This window comes from Bos indicus x Bos taurus, chromosome 2 (genome assembly GCF_003369695.1).
Source record: "Bos indicus x Bos taurus breed Angus x Brahman F1 hybrid chromosome 2, Bos_hybrid_MaternalHap_v2.0, whole genome shotgun sequence".
NCBI lineage: Eukaryota > Metazoa > Chordata > Mammalia > Artiodactyla > Bovidae > Bos > Bos indicus x Bos taurus.
Genome location: NC_040077.1, coordinates 119,847,916 through 119,868,109, shown reverse-complemented (window position 1 = coordinate 119,868,109; position 20,194 = coordinate 119,847,916). Strand labels below are relative to the sequence as shown.

The 20,194-nt window shown below is 59.5% G+C and overlaps 1 protein-coding gene across 3 annotated transcripts in view; it reads right to left on the bottom strand.

Moving 5' to 3' along the window:
* Positions 1-1,955: 1,955 nt before the first annotated feature.
* Positions 1,956-20,194, bottom strand: part of DIS3L2 (DIS3 like 3'-5' exoribonuclease 2) — a 357,289-nt gene continuing 339,050 nt past the window's right edge. For all 3 annotated transcript variants that reach the window (XM_027516355.1, XM_027516373.1, XM_027516364.1), the window contains exons 15-21: positions 9,714-9,897; positions 8,911-8,997; positions 5,604-5,751; positions 5,144-5,274; positions 4,870-4,974; positions 3,115-3,216; positions 1,956-2,465 (exon numbers count right to left, since the gene is read on the bottom strand). In XM_027516355.1, coding sequence (XP_027372156.1) covers positions 2,313-2,465; positions 3,115-3,216; positions 4,870-4,974; positions 5,144-5,274; positions 5,604-5,751; positions 8,911-8,997; positions 9,714-9,897 — 910 coding nt within the window. In that variant the 3' untranslated portion in view covers positions 1,956-2,312. The remainder of the gene's footprint in view (positions 2,466-3,114; positions 3,217-4,869; positions 4,975-5,143; positions 5,275-5,603; positions 5,752-8,910; positions 8,998-9,713; positions 9,898-20,194) is intronic.

Genomic DNA, 20,194 nt, shown 5'->3' with positions numbered 1-20,194 from the left:
GGCCTCCTTCACTGACCAAGCCCACTCCGGCCTTAAGGGGTGCCCACAAGTGGCCCCAGGCAGCTCCTGGGCATCTCAGCCACACATGCCCCCTCCTCAGCGCTGGTTTTCCTCGCCCGCCGTCCACACCACACTCACCACCTGCCACTCTAGAAACAACTTCCCCTCCCAACCCCACGCTCCCCAAGGACATGAGCACAGGGAGGCTCTCAACGGTTGTTGACAAACGAGTGAAGGACAAAGGTCACATCACGTCACAGCCCCGATGAGATCCTCCCCTGACTCTGACGGCCTTTAGCATAGAGTCAAGCTCTCGGGCTGGTGAAGGTGGCCCGTGGGGACCTACCTGTTCCTACCTCACCAGCGTCTCCTTGCCCGTCCTCTGGGCACCCTCTGACCCTGGTGACCCCTGCCCTTCATGGCTCATGTCAGAAAGTTTGGAGTCTCAGCTCCTTCACACACGCAGGCCAGGGGCCGGCGCTTTCTTTCTCTGAGCGCCACCCCTTCTTGGCTAGAAACACACACCTCAGCCTCTGAACCTCACTAGAACCTTGTCCTGCGGTGACATCCTTTGCATCTACACGTCCCTGCCCGCAGTGCCCTGAGGTGGGTCCCTGAGGAGACATGCAGGTGCTCTGGGGCAGCTGAAGGAATGACAGGCTTCCTTTTAGACAGTTTTTTTTTTTGCTGTCTTGGGTCTTCACTGCTGCGAGGGCTTTCTCTAGTTGCTGCGAGCAGGGCTACTCTGTGTTGGGAGCACCGTCCCCAGAGTGCACGGGCTTCAGGAGCTGCAGCATGTGGGCTTAGGAGTTGTGGCTGGCGGGCCTAGCTGCTCTGTGGCATGTGGGATCTTCTTGGACCAGGAATCTGTACCTATCCACTGTACCACCAGGAAGTCTCTTTGACAAGCTTTGTGTCTCGTCACCGCCTTTATCTACAGCCCCCTAACCCCAAGTGAGGGGCCACAATGGCCGTCTCTCTCCTGAGCCTGGGGGTGTGTCCCCAGCGCACGGCACTCGGGTGGTGTCCACGACACCTGCCATCTGAGCAGATGTGGATGAAGGACACGGCTGCAGTCAGGCGGTAAGAGCACTGGGCCACTTGCTCTGGACCTTCAGGCCAGGGGTGTGGGGCGGGCAGGTGCCGAATTCTGGGCCTGGCTGGAGACCTGCCCCCTTTCTGGGTGCGGCTCCCCTTCTGTAAATGGGAGGAGGTGCTAGGGTTGCTACGGGTCCCTCAGCTCTGGGCCCATCAGGGCGAGGCCAGTCTCTGCCTCCCCGGCAAGTCCAGGCAGCAAACACCTTGCCTGCTGACCAAGCTGGCTACGCTTCACCGGGGTCCGGGGCTCTGGGGCCGTGAGGAAGGGTGTCCAGCCTGGGGCCATGCTGCCCTGGACCCACCCAGCACGCTGACCCAGCTCTGCCCTGAGGGTGTCCCTCTGAGGAGGCTCTCCTCTGCCCTTGGGTCCCAGGCTCTGTGGGTGGCCCTCGGGGACACCTGGAGGAGAGGGGGCTGATCCCCCCGGGCAGGGTGTGGGGGGCAGGTGGAGATGTCTCACGCTCGGGCTCTCAGTCAGGCTGCCCGGGCTGCAGAAACCCCTTCACCCATCACCAAACCACCAGACCTCACCTATTTCCCTTCCAGAGCCCCGGCCTTGGCAGTGGGGGTGTCACAGGATCCCGGCCCCTCTCTGAGGCCATGGGGTGCAGGAAGTGGGGGGTGGGGATGGACACAGGGAGATGGGTGCGCTTGCTGTCTGGCATTCTAATTCCATTTCTAATCAGCCAGACTGAGGCCCTGGTGTCCATCTGCCATGCGGCCAGCTCCGTGAATCTTCCTGGACCTGATGGGAGATTCCTGAGGGCGGCCGCCCTGGCTGAGCTGTGAGGGGTGGAGCCAGGCCAGGCCCCACGTCCTGGGTCTAAGGGGCACCCAGCTGCCCCACACACCAGACAGCACTTCACACTTGATTTTATTCCACGACACTGATTTGCTGAAAACCCCCGGTTTCCTGGGCAGGGGCGGGCAGTGGGTAACCGGGCAGAAGGGGGGCTGGCCTCCGGGAGGACCGGGTCTAGCTCTGGGAGGCTGAGCACCTCAGCCTTCCGTCCGGCCAGCCCCACCCTCTACCCACTCCAGCTTAAAAACTGCACTGCAGAAATAGAACAGGATGAAAAAATAAAAACAAAACCCTGAGTTGTTAAAAACCAAATTAAAAAAAAAATCCCTGTTGGTGTCAAAAGGTCCTATTCCTAAAAACCAGCAGGGGCGGAGGGGCAGGGGTGGAGAGGGGTGTGGCCAGGCTGGTGGCTTCAGTCTTGCTCCTCCTTGTGGTTACCACACCCCAGCTGGTCCTGCGGGTCTAGGAGGCCCTCGGTGCCCGGTCTCTTCAGGACAGCACTGTACTTGAGGGCGGTGGCCTCTGCCTGCAGCACCACCTCCACCAGGTTGAAGATGGTGATGACCTGAGGGTGAGAAGGGCCCGGCAGGGTGACTGGGGAGGGCCCGGCCAGGAGCACAGCAGGGGCTGGGGCTGGGGCTTCAGGCAAAGCCCAGCTCTGCCAGTCCACCCGGCTGGGCCCCAGGGGCCCTGGCCCTGCCTGTCTCGGCCTCCACGGGCCCGTCAGTAAGCCGTGCTTGTTCAAGGACTGAGGAGGCCGTGGGGTCCTGGTGAGAAGGGAAGGAGCCCGATGCTGCTGTGTGCGACGCCTAGTGGAGGCTGCGCAGTGCCAGGGAGAAAACTTCACCATCTGGGTCTGGCCTCTGAGGCCCGCTGTAGGTGAAATCTGTCCTCCTGGGTAGGAGGTCTACACAGCGTTCATCAGAGTCTCGAAAGGACCCCAAAGCTGAGGACCCCCTGCTTTAGAGGGGCAGGCGGAGGCCCGGCCTCTCCCCAGAGTGGCGATCCCAGGAGGCCGGGCCCACAGGGTGGGGAAGGGGGGAACCTGAGTTCCCACCCAGGGTTGAGGGGAGCTGGGTGCAGGGTGGGGGCAGGGGGACCTAGGAGGGGAGCCCTGAAGAGGATACCCCATGAGGCAGGAGGGGGCTCGCCAAAGAGCTGGGCAGACGGGGATGCGGCGCAGATCTGGGAAGGCAGCCCCACCCTCGCCTCACCTGCTGTACTGGCTCCTGTTCCAAGTCCTCGGGCTCCCAGACTAGTGTCAGCTCCGGCTTCTTGCCCACCTTCTGGAAATGGTGGGACCGCAGGGGCAGCATCTGTGTGCGGGGGGGGCAGGGGCGGTGCACAAGCCTGTGCCTCAGGACTCAGGCTCCAGGCACCACCTCTTAACCTCTGACCCTGCAAGGTCTCCTCTCCCCCCAGTGCTTGGAAGCAGTCCCCGCCTTGGCCCACCTCTGACTGACCCATGATGGAGCTCTCCGCCCTGCCGCCCGGCTCTGGGCTGCTTGACCTTTGATGGGGGAGGACCCCCCAACCTTCGCCTCTTGCCTCTGGTGCACTTCCGGGAGGCCACCTTCGCCAAGGGGCAGGGGCGGGGAGGGGCTGGGGGCTCCGTGTATTGCTGGGGCAGGTGGCAGCCCTGTCCACCTCATCAGGGACTGTTCATGCAAGTGGAGGTGGACCGGGCACCTGGGGCTGGAGGGCCGCCACCCCTCCCAGCCTGGGTCTGTTAGCACAGACAGAGGAGGGGCTGGGCTGTGAGCAGAGACAACCGAGACCTGAATCCCATTGTGTCGATGAACTTCAGGACAAGAGCCCAGTGTTTTTCCTGGCTGCATCGTGCAGCTTGTGGGACCTTCGTTCCCTGACTGGGGATCGAACCCTTGCCTTCAGTAATGAAAGTGCAGAGCCTTAACCACTGGACAGCCAGGGGAATTCCCAACAGGAGCCCGACTTGATTCCTGCTGGACTCCATGTTGTCTCCCTGCTTTAGTCCATTCTATTTATACTGTGTTTATTCCACACTCCATGCTGGGCTCTGCACTCCCCAAAGTGCTCTGGGTGTCAGGAAATCACAGCCGGGGTCAGAGGTCTGCTAGAACAGGTTCCTCAGGTGGCCTTGGACCGGCACCAACTACCCTCAGAAAGAATCTCAAACAGAGTGCCCCCAGAGCGGGACAGAGACAAAGGCTGGCCTCTTCCTTCTTTTCAGGAGACACAGCTTCCAGCGTGGCCTCGGGCCATTCTCTCTGATCTTTCCTTTTCTCATGTTCCTTAAAAAAAAATGTCTCCTAAACCTGCCTTCCCTGCAGCCTACACTGGTTTGGGACGGACCTGGTCTCTGGTTGCTCGAGTCCTTGGGAAAGAGGCCCAAGGCCGACCTTTGACCTGGACCCCTGGCCCCAGGCAGGACCCCTGGGTGTCTCAGTAGGCCCATTCGGTGGACTTGGTGCTGCCACAGCTAAGTGAGGTCCGTGTCACCACCTCATGTGGACAGGGATGGGGGCTCGGCCTAGGCTCCCATCCTGCCTGCTCCTGAGTCTAATAAGGGCTGTCCCTGGGCCGAGACCACAGCAGATGCTGGGAAAACGAAGTAGACCCGCAGCGGGAACAGGGACAGGCAGGTAGGAAGGAAGTGTGCTGAGTGGACACAGCTTGGTGCTCCCTCTGCCCTCCCATCCTGACTCCCCTGGGGCCCAGAGCATTCTGATTCAGCCCACAGCATCCTGACTCCTCCCTGGGGCCCAGAACATCCTCAATCAGCCCAGAGCATCCCGACCCCTCTGGGGCCCAGAGCATCCTCAATCAGCCCAGAGCATCCCGACTCCTCCCTGGGGCCCAGAGCATCCTCAATCAGCCCAGAGCATCCCGACCCCTCTGGGGCCCAGAGCATCCTCAATCAGCCCAGAGCATCCCGACTCCTCCCTGGGGCCCAGAGCATCCCGACTCCCCAGGAGCCCGGCACTCACGTTACAGTAGACGCGCTTCTGCACCCCATAGCGCAGCACCAGCACGTCGAAGGCTTGGTTCAGGACGCCCATCACCATGGCTTCTGACTCCAGGGGGCCACTCTCCTGCGGGGGCAGGGCTCCAGCCAGGGCTTGGCCAAGGAATGCGGCGTTTCCCCGGGGTCCACCCCAGCTGCTAAAGGGCCCAGACTCCCAGGGGGACTCCTTGTGTAGGCGCCAGGCGGGGTGGTAGGGCGCAGGGAGGGAAAGGGGCGGGGACAGCTGGTGGCCTCACCCTGACCAGAATGGCGAAGAAGAGGCCGGTGCTGAGCTCCTGCACGCGCTTGGACGCCATGCGGCGGTCATTGCAGTGGTCGGCCTGCTTCTGCAGGGAGTCGGGCTCCACGTCTGGAAGCTCCCGGTAGCCTGGACAGAGCATGGTCTGGGGTTGATGGGAGGGCGCCCTCTGTGCACCAGTCAAGGTGCGGGGAGCAGCGGCACAGTGCCACTGGCCCAGGCGGAGTGAGGCCTGCCTGTGCTGGGCTCAGGAGGGCCAAGAACGGGGTGTGGCCACGGTCAGGGCCCTGGGACCCCGAGCATGTGCTCATAGGGAGAGGTTCTGGGCACAGGCTGCCCTGCGGCTCAGGGTGCCCACCCCACCCAGCAAGGCCTCCCCAGGGATGGCATGTGGTCTCTAGCCGCCAGGCACCCACTCTGGGCATGGCTGGCATCGCCCCCCCGGGTTGCCCCCTTACCCAGCGCACTGGCCAGAAGGCGGTGAACCAGGACATCCGCGAAACGGCGGATCGGGGAGGTGAAGTGCGTGTAGAGCGGCACATTGAGGGCGTAGTGGCGGAACTGGGCTGGGTCCCGCAGAGCTCCTGAGCAGAAGTACACAGCCATCTGGGGGGTGGGGGGAGAAACGGGGGGGAACCTCAGGGCTGGGCCGGACCAGGTTGGCGCCCGGTATACTCTGCAAGCCTGGGAGACTCACCAGGAGGGGCGCTGGGGGCATGGGCCCACCTGCCAGGCTGTGGACAGCTGAACAAAGCTGGGGAGGCCTGCAGAGACCAGGGACTGTTCCATGTGAGGCAGGGGGGTGGGGGTGGGGGTGGAGTGGTGGTGGTTATCCTTGGGGTTGCCATGGGGCTGACTGGAGTCATGGGGGCCCTCACCCCTTTCCTGCTGAGGCCCAGTGTGGGGCTTACCTAGACCCCTCTGCTGGGGATTGGAAGTGGAGTCACTGGGGTGGGGGGTGGCGGGGGAAGGATGTGTGCTTCTTGCTGCTGCTGTTGCTAAGTCACTTCAGTCGTGTTGGACTCTGTGTGACCCCATAGACGACAGCCCACCAGGCTCCCCCATCCCTGGGATTCTCCAGGAAAGAACACTGGAGTGGGTTGCCATTTCCTTCTCCAATGCATGAAAGTGAAAAGTGAAAGTGAAGTCGCTCAGTCCTGTCCGACTCTTAGTGACCCCATGGACTGCAGCCCACCAGGCTCCTCCGTCCATGGGATTTTCCAGGCAAGAGTACTGGAGTGGGGTGCCATTGCCTTCTCCAGTGCTTCTTGCTAGGAACCCTTAAGATGTTGAAAGGCCTCCTCTCTCAGAGTCCTGGGGGAGCAGCTGTGCAAGCCCTCGGGGAGGTGGGGAGAAGGGCAGGGGGACCACGGGCTGAAGTCAGAGGACTTCAGGGAGGAGCTGGACCCATCCTCGTGCACAGGAGCTCACTGCTGGGTTTTAGGGGCTGTTACTGCCAGGACCCAGAAGGAAGGAACAGTTCTGGTTGCCTCTCCCTAGGACGGGGCTGGGGGTGGCTATGCGGGAAACCATGGCCATGCCGGGCCAGGGGCCAGAAGTGTCCTTCATCAGGACACAAGCCCGATGGCCCCATGTGGCCAGAGTGCAAAGTAGGAGAGAAGGTCCAGGATGCCCCTACCCAGAGCAAAACACGTGCCTGGCTTGTCCTCTCTGGCCCTGGCCCTGACTCCTGGGTCATGACTCACCAACCTCCAGCCCTCTGGCCCTGACTCCTGACCTGCTGACGGCCACGCCTGCACCCTGGCACCCCTGTGCCCCCAAGGCTTGACCTTTCGTTAGCCAAGGGAGGCAGCAGTTGGTCAGCCTCCCAACCTTGGCCCTTCTTGTCTCTAACAACCTGTCTTGAGACCAAGACCCTGAGTGCTGAGGTCAGAAGGGCCTCCTGTAGGGCAGGAGTTAGGCCTGAGGCTCAGGGGGAGACACTGAGTGTTGGTGGGGAAACAGCAAACAGCCCGGCTCCCATGGTGCAGCTGTGCTGATAGCCTGGGCCACGGTCCCTGGAGGGTACCCATGATGCTCGGGAGCCAGTGACCAGGCTTCTCGGCCAGGAACTCAGTCACACCCACGTGTGTTCACTCGCTCCCTCCCTTGCCTCACACTCACACCCTCACACTCTCTCATACCCTCCTGTGTGTTGGGACAAACGCACAGCCAGCTCCACTTACTCTGTGATCGAAGGTCCTGGAAGCCAGGACGCAGCTGGAGCAGACCTGCTCTGCTGCCCAGCTCTGCTTCCCTTCTGGTCCCCCTGGGCCCTGGTTACGTCTGGGGTGAGTCAACGAGGGAGGTGGGAGCCGCCTCCCCCGAGAGCCACGTTTGGCCTTTGTCATCAGCAGTGGCCCAGGTCCCCAGATGAGCTGGGTGAGGAGGACGGAGGGCCCTGGCCCCCTTCCTGGGCAGTGGGGGTGTCTCTGGGCAGGGTGAGATGGATGAGGACCCAGAAATGGGGCAGAGACAGAGGACCAGGCACCCTGGTCTCTCTGGTCCCTCCCTGAGATCAGATCCCAGGCCGAGGCTGGTCTCTGAGGTCACTGCAGGCGAGGCCAGGGTGAGTCTGGTCTTTGTCAGGCTCTGGGTGACTGAGGACGGGACCCCTTCCCTTGGAGCTTCAGGGCTGGGTTCACCTTGAGGGTGAGTGGCTTCCAGAGGCTGGTGGAGGAAATGGGGTCCCCACTGGCCTCGTTTGTGGTGTCAAGCCCAGTGGCCAGAGATGCACGCCCTCCCTCTCCATTGGTGGTGGGGGGTGCTTTATGGTGCCCGGTGTGGGGCAGACATTTGTGAGTGGGGGCAGGGTTATGGCTGCTGCTGCTGCTAAGTCGCTTCAGTCGTGTCTGACTCTGTGCGACCCCATAGACGGAAGCCAGGGGGTAGGGGTCCTTCTCCGACCAGACCCAAATGGATCTGATGGTCCCATTCCTGGCAGCGCCAGAGGCCTCAGAAGTCAACTGTGAGCTGCTGAGGTTCTTGTGGACAGACTGGATCTGCCCAGTGACGGAGCCTCTGGACAGCACCCCTAGGCTGCCCTGGGCCCACCACTGCTCCTGTTCACACTGGCAGCACTTGCTGACCAGACAGGGCACTGGGGGCCAGGGGGTAGGGGTCCTTCCCAAAATGCTTGGCCCCCCAGGGCCTCCAAGCTCAGTCTTGGAGGGCTGAAACTGGTGGCCAGAAGCCAGCCCACTGTCTACCTCCTGGGTGGCCAGCCTGTCTTCCAGCTGCAGACAGAGCCCCATGCCTGATTCCTTCTCTCATGGTCATCTGGGACAAGGAGACTTCTCTGGCTGGGGTCCCCAAGCCACAGTGGGGGCTGAGGACTCAGGGAGACCAACACACTTTCCTGCCCCAGGTCCCCATCTGCCCATGAGTTGCTGACTAGGCCGCATTTGAGCCCAAGCTGGTCTGATCTGTGGGGACCAGGCCCTGGAGTCTTGGGGGGGGGATGCCTGGGCTGGCTCCCCTCCTGCTGTCAGGAAACAGAGCCCCAGGGGCTGTGCAGGGGGAGAAGTAAGGCTCAATTGGCTCCTCTGAGGCCCAGACAAGGGGCCCTTGAGCAGGACAGGTTGGCAAGTCGGAGCCAGGGGTGGTAGGGAGCCCAGGGGCCACCTGTTCTGGATGCTTCCCAGGGGGCATCCTCCCCACATCGCCCCTCTCCCCACACCTCCCCTCAGGTTCTCCAAGCCCGGAGAGGTCCTGTGTGCTCCCGGGGCGGGAGGCGGGGTGGATGGAGGACCGGCCCTGCCTTACCTGCATGGGCCGGGAGCACATGTTGGTGAGCACCTCCTTCCGGGCCAGGGAGTACTTGTCATCTCCGAACATTTCGGTCAGACTTTTCTAGAAGAACCACGTGAAACGCAGTCAGGCCTGGGGAGAGAGGCTCGGAGGCCCTGTCCCCTGCTGATCACCTGAGACCTGGCTCTGGGAGGAAAGACCAGCCGAGGGCCCCAGCCCTGCTCAGATGGCCACGGGTGGCCTGCAGGGGTTTGTTGGTGGGGTGGGGGACGGCCAGCAGCCCCCAGCCTGTGTCCCAGGCTGGGCCTGCCTTGAGGGTCCTGGCTCGAGGGAAGTCTTTCCACATCTGGCTGGCTGGCCTGGACAGACTGGCTTCCTGTCTGACCTCGGGCACCCCAGGCCCAGAGCAGATGGGGCCGGTCCCCCTGCTGTGGAATCAGGGCAGAGGCCATGGATTCCTGAGTCATGTGATGCTCAGTTCTTGGGGGGTGGGTATCTGAAAGCCCCCCATGAAAAACAGCCTCTGGTTTCCACCAATCCTGGTGCCCTGAGAGAGCCTGAGCTCAGCCCATTCCTGCCCACAGGACCCCTGCCCACAGCTAGGCCTGAGGGCACCCCCTCAGTCTCCTGGGCTCCCCGCCAGGCCCTGCAAGATGAAGGCCTTGTCCCCAGGGCCTTTTGTCTCCCTTGCAGGGGAGACCGGGCTGAAGGGCAAGGGACCCTGGTGGGATGCAGTTGGCTGCTGAACCCTGGCTTCCTGGCCTGCCTCCTGCTTTCCCCAGCAGGGCCTCCCCAGCCCCCATGTTCCCAGCACTCACGTTGAGGGCGCCTGCAGAGCTGAAGTCCATGGGCAGCCCCATCTGGTCACAGAATTCCACCAGGTCATTGAGCATCTTGGTCTGGGGTGGGGGGTGCCGCCGCAGCAGGGCTTGCTCAGGGAAGGCGCGGTGGATCTTGTGGGCCACGGCCATGTTGGCCAAAAGCATGAACTCCTCCACGAGCCTGCAGCGGGGGGTGGGGTGGGAACGTGGGGGGGTCATTCTTTCTCGCTTCTCGGTTGGCTGGCTCTCTTGTATCCTTGTTTTGGCTTAAAGATGCCCTCCTGGCATCCAATATACTTTTATAAACTTATTTTTAATTGGAGAATAATTGCTTTACAATAGTGGTGTTGGTTTCTGCTGTACAACAACATGAACCAGCTGTGAGTATACATATAACCCCCCTCCCTCGTGAGCCTCCCTGCCCCCCTTCCCACCTCCCACCTTATCTCTCTAGATCATCCCGGAGCACGCATCCCAGCTTGTTTCCTGCAAGCTGCTTTCTCCCTCATCCCTCTGCTCATGCCTCTCACTGCACTAACCAGTCTGTACTCCTCTCTGCTGATGGGTCAGCTCGTGTGCTGCGTCTCCCACCAGATAGGGGTCCGGGGAGGGTGCCTGTCTTATTCCCGGCTGCAGCCCCAGTGCTTGGGACCTCACCCGACCCAGAGAAGGTGATTAGTAAAGATCTCTGATGAATGACAAAGTCTCCCAGAACACTGGGGGCATCTCCTGTGCCTGGGCGGGCCAGGAGAACCCAGGGGGCTCTGCGGGGCTGTGCAGAGGCAGGTGTGCAGACCCAGGGCTCCCTGTTCCCAGGAGCGCTTGGCTCTTTTTCCTCCCTGGAAAGATGAGGGTTTCTGAGGATGAACAAGAGAGTTACAGGTGGCAGAGGAAACTCAGGCATTTGGGGATAAGGCAAACGTAGTGTGTGTGCGTGCGTGCTAAGTTGCTTCAGTCGTGTCTGACTCTTTGCGACGCTATGGACTGTAGCCCACCAGCCTCTTGTGTTCGTGGGATTCTCCAGGCAAGAATACTGGAGTGGGTTGCCATACCCTTCTCCAGGGGATCTTCCCAACCCAGGGATTGAACCCATATCTCTTATGTCTCCTGCACTGACAGGCAGGTTCTTTACCACTAGTGCCGCCTGGGAAGCCCAAACACACTGTATGGGAGAGCCTGCCCCCGGGCCACCACCACAGGGGAGACTCGCAGGCCCTTGCCCAGCCTAGGGGAGATCCTCCTCAGTGCAGCCCACACTGGGCTGCACGTCAAGCCCGTGCTGCTCCCATGGGGGCGGGAGAGGTCGGGGAGGAGCCCCGGGAGGCTGGGCGGCAGTTGGGGGATACGCGTCCCCTTCCTGGAGGTGCAGGCAGTGCTTGGGGTGAGCCCCATCCCCTCCCCAAGCTCTTAAGTCACAGCCGGTGAGGGGGGAAGAGAGTGTGAGCAGGCAGAGCCCCGCCTTCCTGATGGGTCTCCCTGCTGAGGACTGGCTCTGGTCTAACAAACTGTCCCCCACAGCATGTCCGCCCCTCAACAAAGGCCTCCCTCTGAGAAAGAGTGGTGGGATGCCCCAGGCCAGACACCACCGGCGCCAGGCCTGGACCTTGGGAGGAGGTCCACCCACGCCTGCACTGCCAGCTCCTCCTCTCTGGGTACCCTGCTGGGCCGCCTCCAGCCCACCGCCCACCGTAGGACAGAGGTTGGGCAAAGGAGACCACAGGTCTGGTCTCAGAGGCCCTTCTGCCATCTAGGAGGCCTGTGTGTGGAATAAGGAGCTTCTCCTTTCCCTACGGGGTTGCAGCAATAGTCTTTCAAGCGGCCATCCGACCTCCCTATCATCTGTCCTGATCACATCATTTCCTGCTGAAAACCCTTGAGTTCACACATGGGAACCTGACCATCAAGTCTTGAGAGGTGAGGCCTGCATCCTGGCTCCAGCACGTCCTTGCTGTAGAACCCCGAACAAGGCACTGACCGTGTCTGATCCATTTCCTTCAGGGATAATAATAGTACTTATTTCACAGAATGGTTGTGAAACAACAGGAGGAAAATGTGCCTGGTGTGACATCAGCATCAAAGACATGGCAGGTGCTGGGAATTCCCTGGAGGTCCTGTGGCTAGGACCATGCTTCCACTGCCAAGGGCATGGCTCAAGCACTGGTCATTGGGGAACTAAGATCCTGCAGTTGGTGCAGCAAGGCCAAGCCAAAAAAAACGAAAAAAACACAAGAGGTGCTTCCCTCTTTCTACCTTCCATGCTAAATGGCCTGGGGTCTCCTCGTGGGGTCCTGTGATTTCCATCCCTGCCATCTGACACCCCCTTTGACCTCTCCACGCTTCTATGAAGGCCATCTCCATCACTCCTGGGCACTTACTGCACGACTAGCCACTTTGACGAGGGTCAGCCTGTCTAGGGGGCTTCCCTTGTGGCTCAGCTGGTAAAGAATCTGCCTGCAATGTGGGAGACCTGGGTTAGGAAGATTCCTTGGAGAAGGGAATGGCAACCCACTGCAGTATTCTGGCCTGGAGAATTCCATGGACTGTATAGTCCATGAGGGCACAAAGAATTGAACATGACTGAGCCTGTCTAGGGCCACCTATGTCACAGTCTAGCACCATATGACACCTCACATTGGTTTTCATGTTTAGCTCTGGTCACCGGAAGAGGAGTCTCAAGTCCTGCTAGATATGTCTTATCTGCTTTCTGGTGGCTGAGATGGTAAAGAATCTGCCCGCAATGCAGGAGACACGGGTTCGATCCCTGGGTCTGGAAGATCCCCTGGAGAAGGGCACGGCAACCCACTCCAGTATTTTTGCCTAGAGAATCCCATGGACAGAGGAGCCTGGCGGGCTACAGTCCATGGGGTTGCAAAGTCAGACACCACTGAGTCACTAACACTTTTCTCCCCACACTGCTGTTGGTCAGACCCTGCGGAGCATTATCACCTAAATGTTTCAGACACAGTTCATTCATCTATCCATTGCCCGCTCAGCACATACAATTGTGTGCCAGGTGGATCCATACATGTCTCCTCATGCAGTCCAAGTGTCGCTGTGGCTGGGGGTAGGTGGGGATAGGGTGGGCACCCCGCCTGCTCCTCGGAGCCCCGTGTCTCCATCCTGCACCTTGGGGCTGATCTGGGATGCATTTCACGGCGCGGCCAGCAGGGGACAGCATGGCCCCATGACAGGGCTGTGTGAGCTCAGCCCAGGACCGGCACGCGGCAGGGCAGGGCTGGGGGTTCCAGCCTGAGCTCCCACCCACAAGGCCTTGGGTCAAAGGAACTGAATGTGCAGGGACCCCCCAGTCAGGGGCTGTGCTCGTGCCCCTATTTCCTGAAGGGCCCCTCCCCCAGCCCCATCTTAAGGAGGAGACCCCAAAGGGAAGGGACAGGAGGGTGGGGGTGAAGCCCGGAGCCCCAGCAGCAACAACAGCCCTTAGGCCCCGCTTCTCCAGTCACCCCATTACTTGTCTGCCCTGGGCCCTGGTACTGTCCCATGCGTCAGCTGGGGTGGTAAGAGAAAGACAAGTGTGCTGCTGTTTACCTTGAGAAGAGAGTCCGGGGACGCCTTGGTCACGGGGGCTGACCTTGGATGAGACCCTTGGTGCCTCGGGGGGCTCCCACCCCTGGGTATCTCCGTGCTTCCCTCAGGACAGGGGCCAGGGGTTAAGAGGCAGCCTGTGGAACTCGTTCCAACATGGTTCAGAGAGGCAGAGCATTCCTGCCAGAGAAAACATCAATGTCCCCTGGGAGGGATGGGACACAGACCCCTAGTGTCTAGGACAGCTTCAAGGGCCACTTCCCCACAACCTGTCCTTATCACTGCAGGTGGGAGGCGGGGGAGAGAGGAAATGCAAGTGTGTGGACATGAGAAAGTAGAGCGGGGGCCTGGATCCCGAGCCAGTAGAGCCCTGGGGGAGCTGGAGGGTGCAGCACAGATGGTGGGGGTCCCCTGTGCAGTCGGGGAACAGGAGGCCAAGGGGAAGGCCAGCGGTCAGCAGTCAGATTCTAGTGAGTTCAGATTCACAGTCAGCAATGGGGCTGGGCACCCGGAATGGGAGGCGGCTGGCCAGTCCTGGGGGCTCTCATCTGGGCCAGCGAAGGGGCCCCTCTCTCAGGGCTTCTCTGGGCCCCTCGTGGGTCAGTTCCTGGACAGGCCTGCAGGGGGCGGCCAGCATCTTCCTCCCACAGGACCCAGGATGTGGCAGGAGCCGCTTAGAACCCACGAACTTCTGGGCAGGAGACAGTCTTGCTTTGTAAATTGCAGCCCTGCGAATCGAGGCCCAGGGATCTCTGGGCTCCCAGTCAATGTGTGTTTCCTTGTCCAAGGCCAGGTCTGGGCTGAGGGCTTTGCTCGGGCAGGAACAGGCTATTAGAAGAAGCTCCCGCCGCTGACCTGTCACCCTTGACCCTGATCTCCTCCCACCTTTGAGAGGCAGAGCTACAGGCCCAGGCCAGTAGCCAGAGCTCAGATGGGGCTGCAAGATGCCCTGGGTGGTTAGGACATCCTTTGAGAGCAAACTGCACATACTGGGGTCTGATATCCAAGTGGGGATGGAGCTGGATATGCTCCCTGGTCGGGGCCCCTGCCCTGATGGTAACCCTGCCCCCGCCCCAGCCTGACACAGGTGTGAGATCACTACCTCTGCAGGGAAGGCGGTGTGTGTGTGTGTGTGTGTCTGCGTGCTGGATCTCAGCTTTCAACCGACAACTGCCCTAAATAGGGCTCAGGAAAGGCCACCAGCTGGGAGCATCTTCCAGACAGCAGGCCACATGGACAGAGCCAGGCACCAGGCCTGGCATCGGCTGAGCATCTATCTGAGCCCATTGCCACCAGGGGCCCCGTGACCTGGAGGGCCGGGGCAGGCTCTGCAGTGACAAACACATGGACGGCTTACCGGGGCCGTGCCAGGATGCAAGCTCAGCAGCACTCAGTCCGCAACACCCCACCCACCTGTGCTCTGGGCCTCTGGGTGCCGGAGGGGAAGGCGTCTCACCCCAGGGAGGAGGTGAGCAAGCCTAGAGGTGTCACAATCACCTGCCACAGCAGACGGCAGGGAAAGACCACAAGCAACCTCCACACAAGGACGCGCCCTCCTCACGCAGCAACGACGCCTTGTCTAGCATAACGTTTGCCGAAGTACGTTACTTAAAGAAAAGGTATAAACATGTATGAAATACTAAGGTCTAATTTTACGTGATTTTTTTTTTTTTTTTACTGCAGGATATCCTGCATGTGGATAGCCCAAGGCAACAGGAGAAGGGGGAAAGTTAGTGGTATCAGCTCAGGAGCTTGTCTTGAGTCGCAGCTCTGCCACTCACAAGCCGTGTGATTTCAGAAACGTTTCTTAACCTCTCTGAATCTCAATTTACTTACCTGAAAAAATGGGCATGCACTAACCTGGTCTTAAATATTACATTATTATCATGCATACTACAGCAGTGACTGGCCTGGGTGCCCCAAACCTAGGATGCAGGCTGAACAGAGCAAGATCCTAGAGGCTTCCCACCCTGATGCCAGAGCCTTGGTCCACAGCCTTCATCTCTTAGCAACTGGCCTCCCTACTTCTGGCCACTCCCAGCTGTTTCTGTCTTCACATCCAGAGAGACGCTTTCCTTCTCGAAGGCAAATCTGGTCACGCCCCTCTCCCACATGAAGCCCTTCAGTGGTGACCACTGTCCTGGGACAGTTCCACCTCTTGGTAAAACGAGGTTTCCCCTTGTCTGGTGCCAGCATCACCTCCCCCTCTTTGTCCCCCACCCCTCACACTCCAGCTCATTCTCGGGCCTCTTTCTTGCTTCTGTCCCTTTGCACTGCTGTTCCCTGAGCCTGGAATCTGAGACCTTTCTCCTCGAATCTCTTTTTCTCTGATGTCCCTTCCTCTGGGGAGGCAGCATGAGATGCCCACCTGGCGGCTGCGTGCTTCCGGGGCACCCAGACCTGCCCCGTCACAGCACTCAGCCCGCACCATCATCACCCTTTGATCACAGGCTGTGTCTCCCCTCTCTACCCTGTGCCGCCTACCCTGAGCCCAGTGTGAGTCCAGCACAGTGTAGATGCTCAATAAGCCTGTGCATGATGAAGGATTCCCAGGAAGGGGCACAGTCAGGAGTCGAGAGGGCCATGCCCCTGCCACAATGCCCCCTTTCTTCATGGGTACACGGCCCTCATGCATCTATTTCTGATCCGCTAACTCAGCATTAAAAACCTAAGACCACAGCATCCAGTCCCATCACTTCATGGCAAAGAGAAAGGGAAAAAGTGGAAACAGTGACAGATTTTATTTTCCTGGGCTCAAAAATCACCATCATGGATGGTGACTGCAGCCATGAAATTAAAGGACACTTGCTCCTTAGAAGGAAAGCTATGACAAACCTAGATAGCATATTAAAAAGCAGAGACAACACTTTGCTGACAAAGATTTGTATAGTCAAAGCTACGGCTTTTCCAGTAGTCATGTATGGATGTGAGAGCTGGACCATAAAGAAGGCTGAGCACTGAAGAATTGATGTTTTTGAACTGTGGTGCTAGAGAAGACTCGTGAGAGTCTCTTGGACTGCAAGGAGATCAAACTAGTTAATCCTAAAGGAAAAAAAACCATGAATATTCAAAGGAAGGACTTATACTGAAGCTGAAGCCCCAGTACTTTGGCCACCTGATGCAAAGAGCTAACTCACTGGAAAGACCCTGATGCTGGGAAAGAGTGAAGGCAAAAGGAGAAGGGGTCAACAGAGGATGAGATGGTTAGATAGCATTACTTACTCAACAGATATGAATTTGAGCAAACTCCAGGAGACAGTGGAGGACAGAGGAGCCTGGTGTGCTATAGTCCATGGGTTGCAAAAAGTCAGACACGACTTAGCAACTGAACAAAAACAAAGAGAAGAGCTCTACTGACATCATTCCCCTACAGCCCTCTCCTGCTGTTTACCCATCTTCCAAGTCTACAGAGCACCAATTCCTATTTAGAGGAAGCTGGTGGCCTTGTCATTTCAACCAACCAAAGTAAGGTGTCTCCCATCTGCAGCCATTAATTTGTTCACTGCCTCACCCTCTAAAACTTCTTTGGAGCTGCTGCTGTGGGTCGGTGCAAGGAGAAAGGGAAGAGACATCCGTTAAGCACCTGTGACACTGGACAGGCCACAGACCAATCAAATCCTCCTGCAGCCTGGGAAGTGCTCTCACCCCTTTCTGATGCGTGGCGAGGCTTAAGGTGCAAAAACAAGAGGTGATCAGGCCCAGGTCCCACAGCTCTGTAACCAGCAGCTGGGCTTCACCGCCCACCTGTGTGACCTGGAGGCCCTGCTGCCTCTGCTGTGTCCCAGGCACTGCTCAGGAAGCCTCAGCCTGCCCTCCAGGAGCCCCCAACCTCGCGAGGGTGGGGGTAGGATATGCTGACAAATCCAAGATCAATCTCAAGCAATGGCCGAGAGGTGGGAAACACTTTACATGAAAAGGATGAAAGAGTCAATCATGGAGGAGAGCAAAGAAAGCATCAGGCGTGTCTGGAAAATAAGGGATCGAGGGAGAAGGACTAAGAGGTGAGGGCAGAGCCTGGGGAGCCAGACTCCAGGATGGGGGCGCACGGGGGAGCTGGGGGAGACGCTGGATGAGGACGGTCAGAAAGGAGCACACATGGCCCTGGGGTGCAAGGAGCAGAGGCCCGGGGCAGTCAGGCGGAAGCGGAGGGGCTGAGGCTTGCAGGCAGCAGCAGAGACAGAGGAGGACAGGGCAGGCCCGCATTCAGAGCTGCATGCAGGTGAGGGCCCGGGAGTGAGCTGGTCATGGGCACAGAGGGCGGAGGGGGCAGGGGCACAGAGGGGGGTGAGGAGGTCCGAGGGGCGTGAGAGCAGGGACCAAGGTGCAGGCGGGCAAGTGTCCGCTGTGCAGACCTCATGTCGGGGAAGAAGAGGCAAGAGAGAGCGAGCCCTGGACTTGGCAAGGAGCAGCCAGCCATGGCCGTGAGGCTGGGGACGTAGGCTCAGAAAACCAAAGACTGAAGGGCGAGGGAGGTCACGTGCGGACTCCTCTCAGCATGTGTGTGGGTGAGACAGGCAAGAGTTAGTTTGCAGAAATGTTGTGAAGGGCTTGTGTAATTTTTTCCAGTTGTTGCTTTAAGCTTCCAAAAGATGGTAGGACCCGGGGGGAGATCCTGTGTGAGGAGCACTGAATAACCTTGCAGCTTCGCCCAAGGCGCTGTCCCTAAAATTGTTTCAAGGCTACTGGGTGCAGGAGAGAAGAGTAGGGTCCATACCCATCTGGGTCAACAGAGAGTGAAGTGACAGTCACTCAGACGTGTCCAACTCTTTGTGATCCCATGGACTGCAGCCCACCAGGCTCCTCTGTCTATGGGATTCTCCAGGCAAGAATACTGGAGTGGGTTGCCCCCTGAAAAGGGACGACGGACAGGGCACCCTCCATGGGCTGACCCGGGGTGGGGATTGCTGTCTTCTGCACCATGGAAAAGGCAGCCGTGGTCCAGACTGAGGTCAGAGTGGGGCTGGGCACGCTGGGTGGGCTACTCTGCACTCCCACAGAACTCCCAGAGACAATGGCCGAGGCTGGCACTGGCAGTGGGGTCTCAGCCTGGGCACTGTGCCGACCTGCAGGCAGGCCCCTGGCCCCCGCACTCCTCTGCGCCCATCCAAGGAACCCTGCCTGGCGAGAGTGGCTGGGCCTCCTAGGATGTTCCGTTTCCAGATACATTTTTACCAGGCTAACCAGGTGAGGAACTCAGCCCACCCCTTCCCTACCCAGAACACTCAGAAAGCGGCTTTGGAAATGACTGGGGAGCCAGGCAGCCAGGGCACAGTGGCGTGGCCGCTGCCCAAACCTGAAAGTGCATCCATTTTCAAAGCTCAAGAGCAACTCGGGGCAACGAGCACAGCTCTACTTTGCTTCTGCCCTGAGCCACCAGGGCCCTTGTCGCAGACACTCTGCGGGAGCCTCATGCAGATGGAAATCGGGCCGCTTACAGAGAGCAGTTTCAATTAGCTCTTGGTGAAAACTGCTAACTTGGAAATTGGATAAGAATTGCTCCCAGCCAGTTTTCAATTCATTTCTTCTGAAGACTATACATTTTCTCCACTTGGGCACATCCTCTCTGTGGGGCTGGGAGCCCCTGGGCTTCGCGTGGGCCGCGGAGGCAGCCGCTGGGCCTCTCGTAAGAGCTGTGCACCCGAGCATGGCCCCTTCTCTGAGGTTGAGCAGCTCTGGAGGGGGTCGGGGGGCTCTCCCTGCGGCCCCTAACTGAGTGCAGTGAGGTGGAAAACGCAAGGGCCTGGCCCGGGTGAGGTGGAGAGTCAGTGGCTAAATAACGCAACAGTGGGAGCTGCTAGGGATGGGATGGGAGGGTGGCAGTGGGGGGAACTCAGGGAACTCATACCCTGGAGAGCTGGAAAGGGGAGGCCTGGAGAAAGGGAACCATAGGCAGAGTCGCCTGGGTGGTGGGTGGGTGGCTGGGGGCGGATCGCACCAGAGGAAAACTCAGCTGACTGACAGGTGGTTGCCCACCCACAGCAGGCCTGGATCCCCGCTGCAGGCCTCTGAGTGGAGGGTGCTTCGGCCACGGCCCGGGCCTCTCGCTGACCCTTCTCCTCCTGGGCTCGCTGCAACCTGCTGAGCATTTTGGACATTCCCATGAAACCACAGGGAAATGAATGGGGCCGGGTTCACAGGCATGGAAAACCCCAGAGGAGAAGGCCTCTGGAGCCAGACATAACAGGCCCTGCGGGTGAGGCCGGAGCCAGATTTCCTCTTCGGGGGAGGCTGGATCCCCTCCAGGGCCTTCCTATAGGTTCAGCGGGCGGGGCCCAGCTGCAGTGAGGAGGCACGTTTCAGCTGCTTGTTTTTTCTAGCTCTGAGAGAAGTCTCCAGAGGCTGGGAGTTCATCACGGCCCTTGAGCCTCGAGTGTCGGGTCCTGCCAAAAGGGAGGCCCAGTGGCTGCGGTAGGGAGTCGGGAGGGGACTTGCCTGGAGCTGGGCTGACAGGCAGAAAGCCCTTTGTCAGCGCAAAGAAGCTAGAGAAGCCTCGTTCCCTTCTCTAGGCCCAGGGCTCAGCTCTGGGAGGCACCGGCAGGCCAGTGCCCTGGGCTGCACTAGAGGCCAAAAATTGCCCCAAAGCAGAACTAGGAGGCAGTTTGTGCTGTGCCGCCACGAAGAGCTAGTAATTAGGGCTTAATTAGGGCTTGCTCGCTCTGCCTTTTGATGACACACATGTCTTCCTCCACTTGCAGTGGCTATCCAACTAGAATTAGAGCCGCTGACCAGAGGAGAAAGGGCGAAGCCACACAGAAGTGCCCCCTGCAATGGCTTATCTGCCTGGCTTGGACCCCCTGGTTGGGGCCCCTTTAATGCCCCAGCCCAACAGAGGGGGCTGCTTGGTCAGCCTTGGATAATGGACAGAATTTGGACAAGCGCAGTCAGAGCCGACTGGGTCATCACTGATCCTGGGAGGGCTCAACTATGATTTAGAA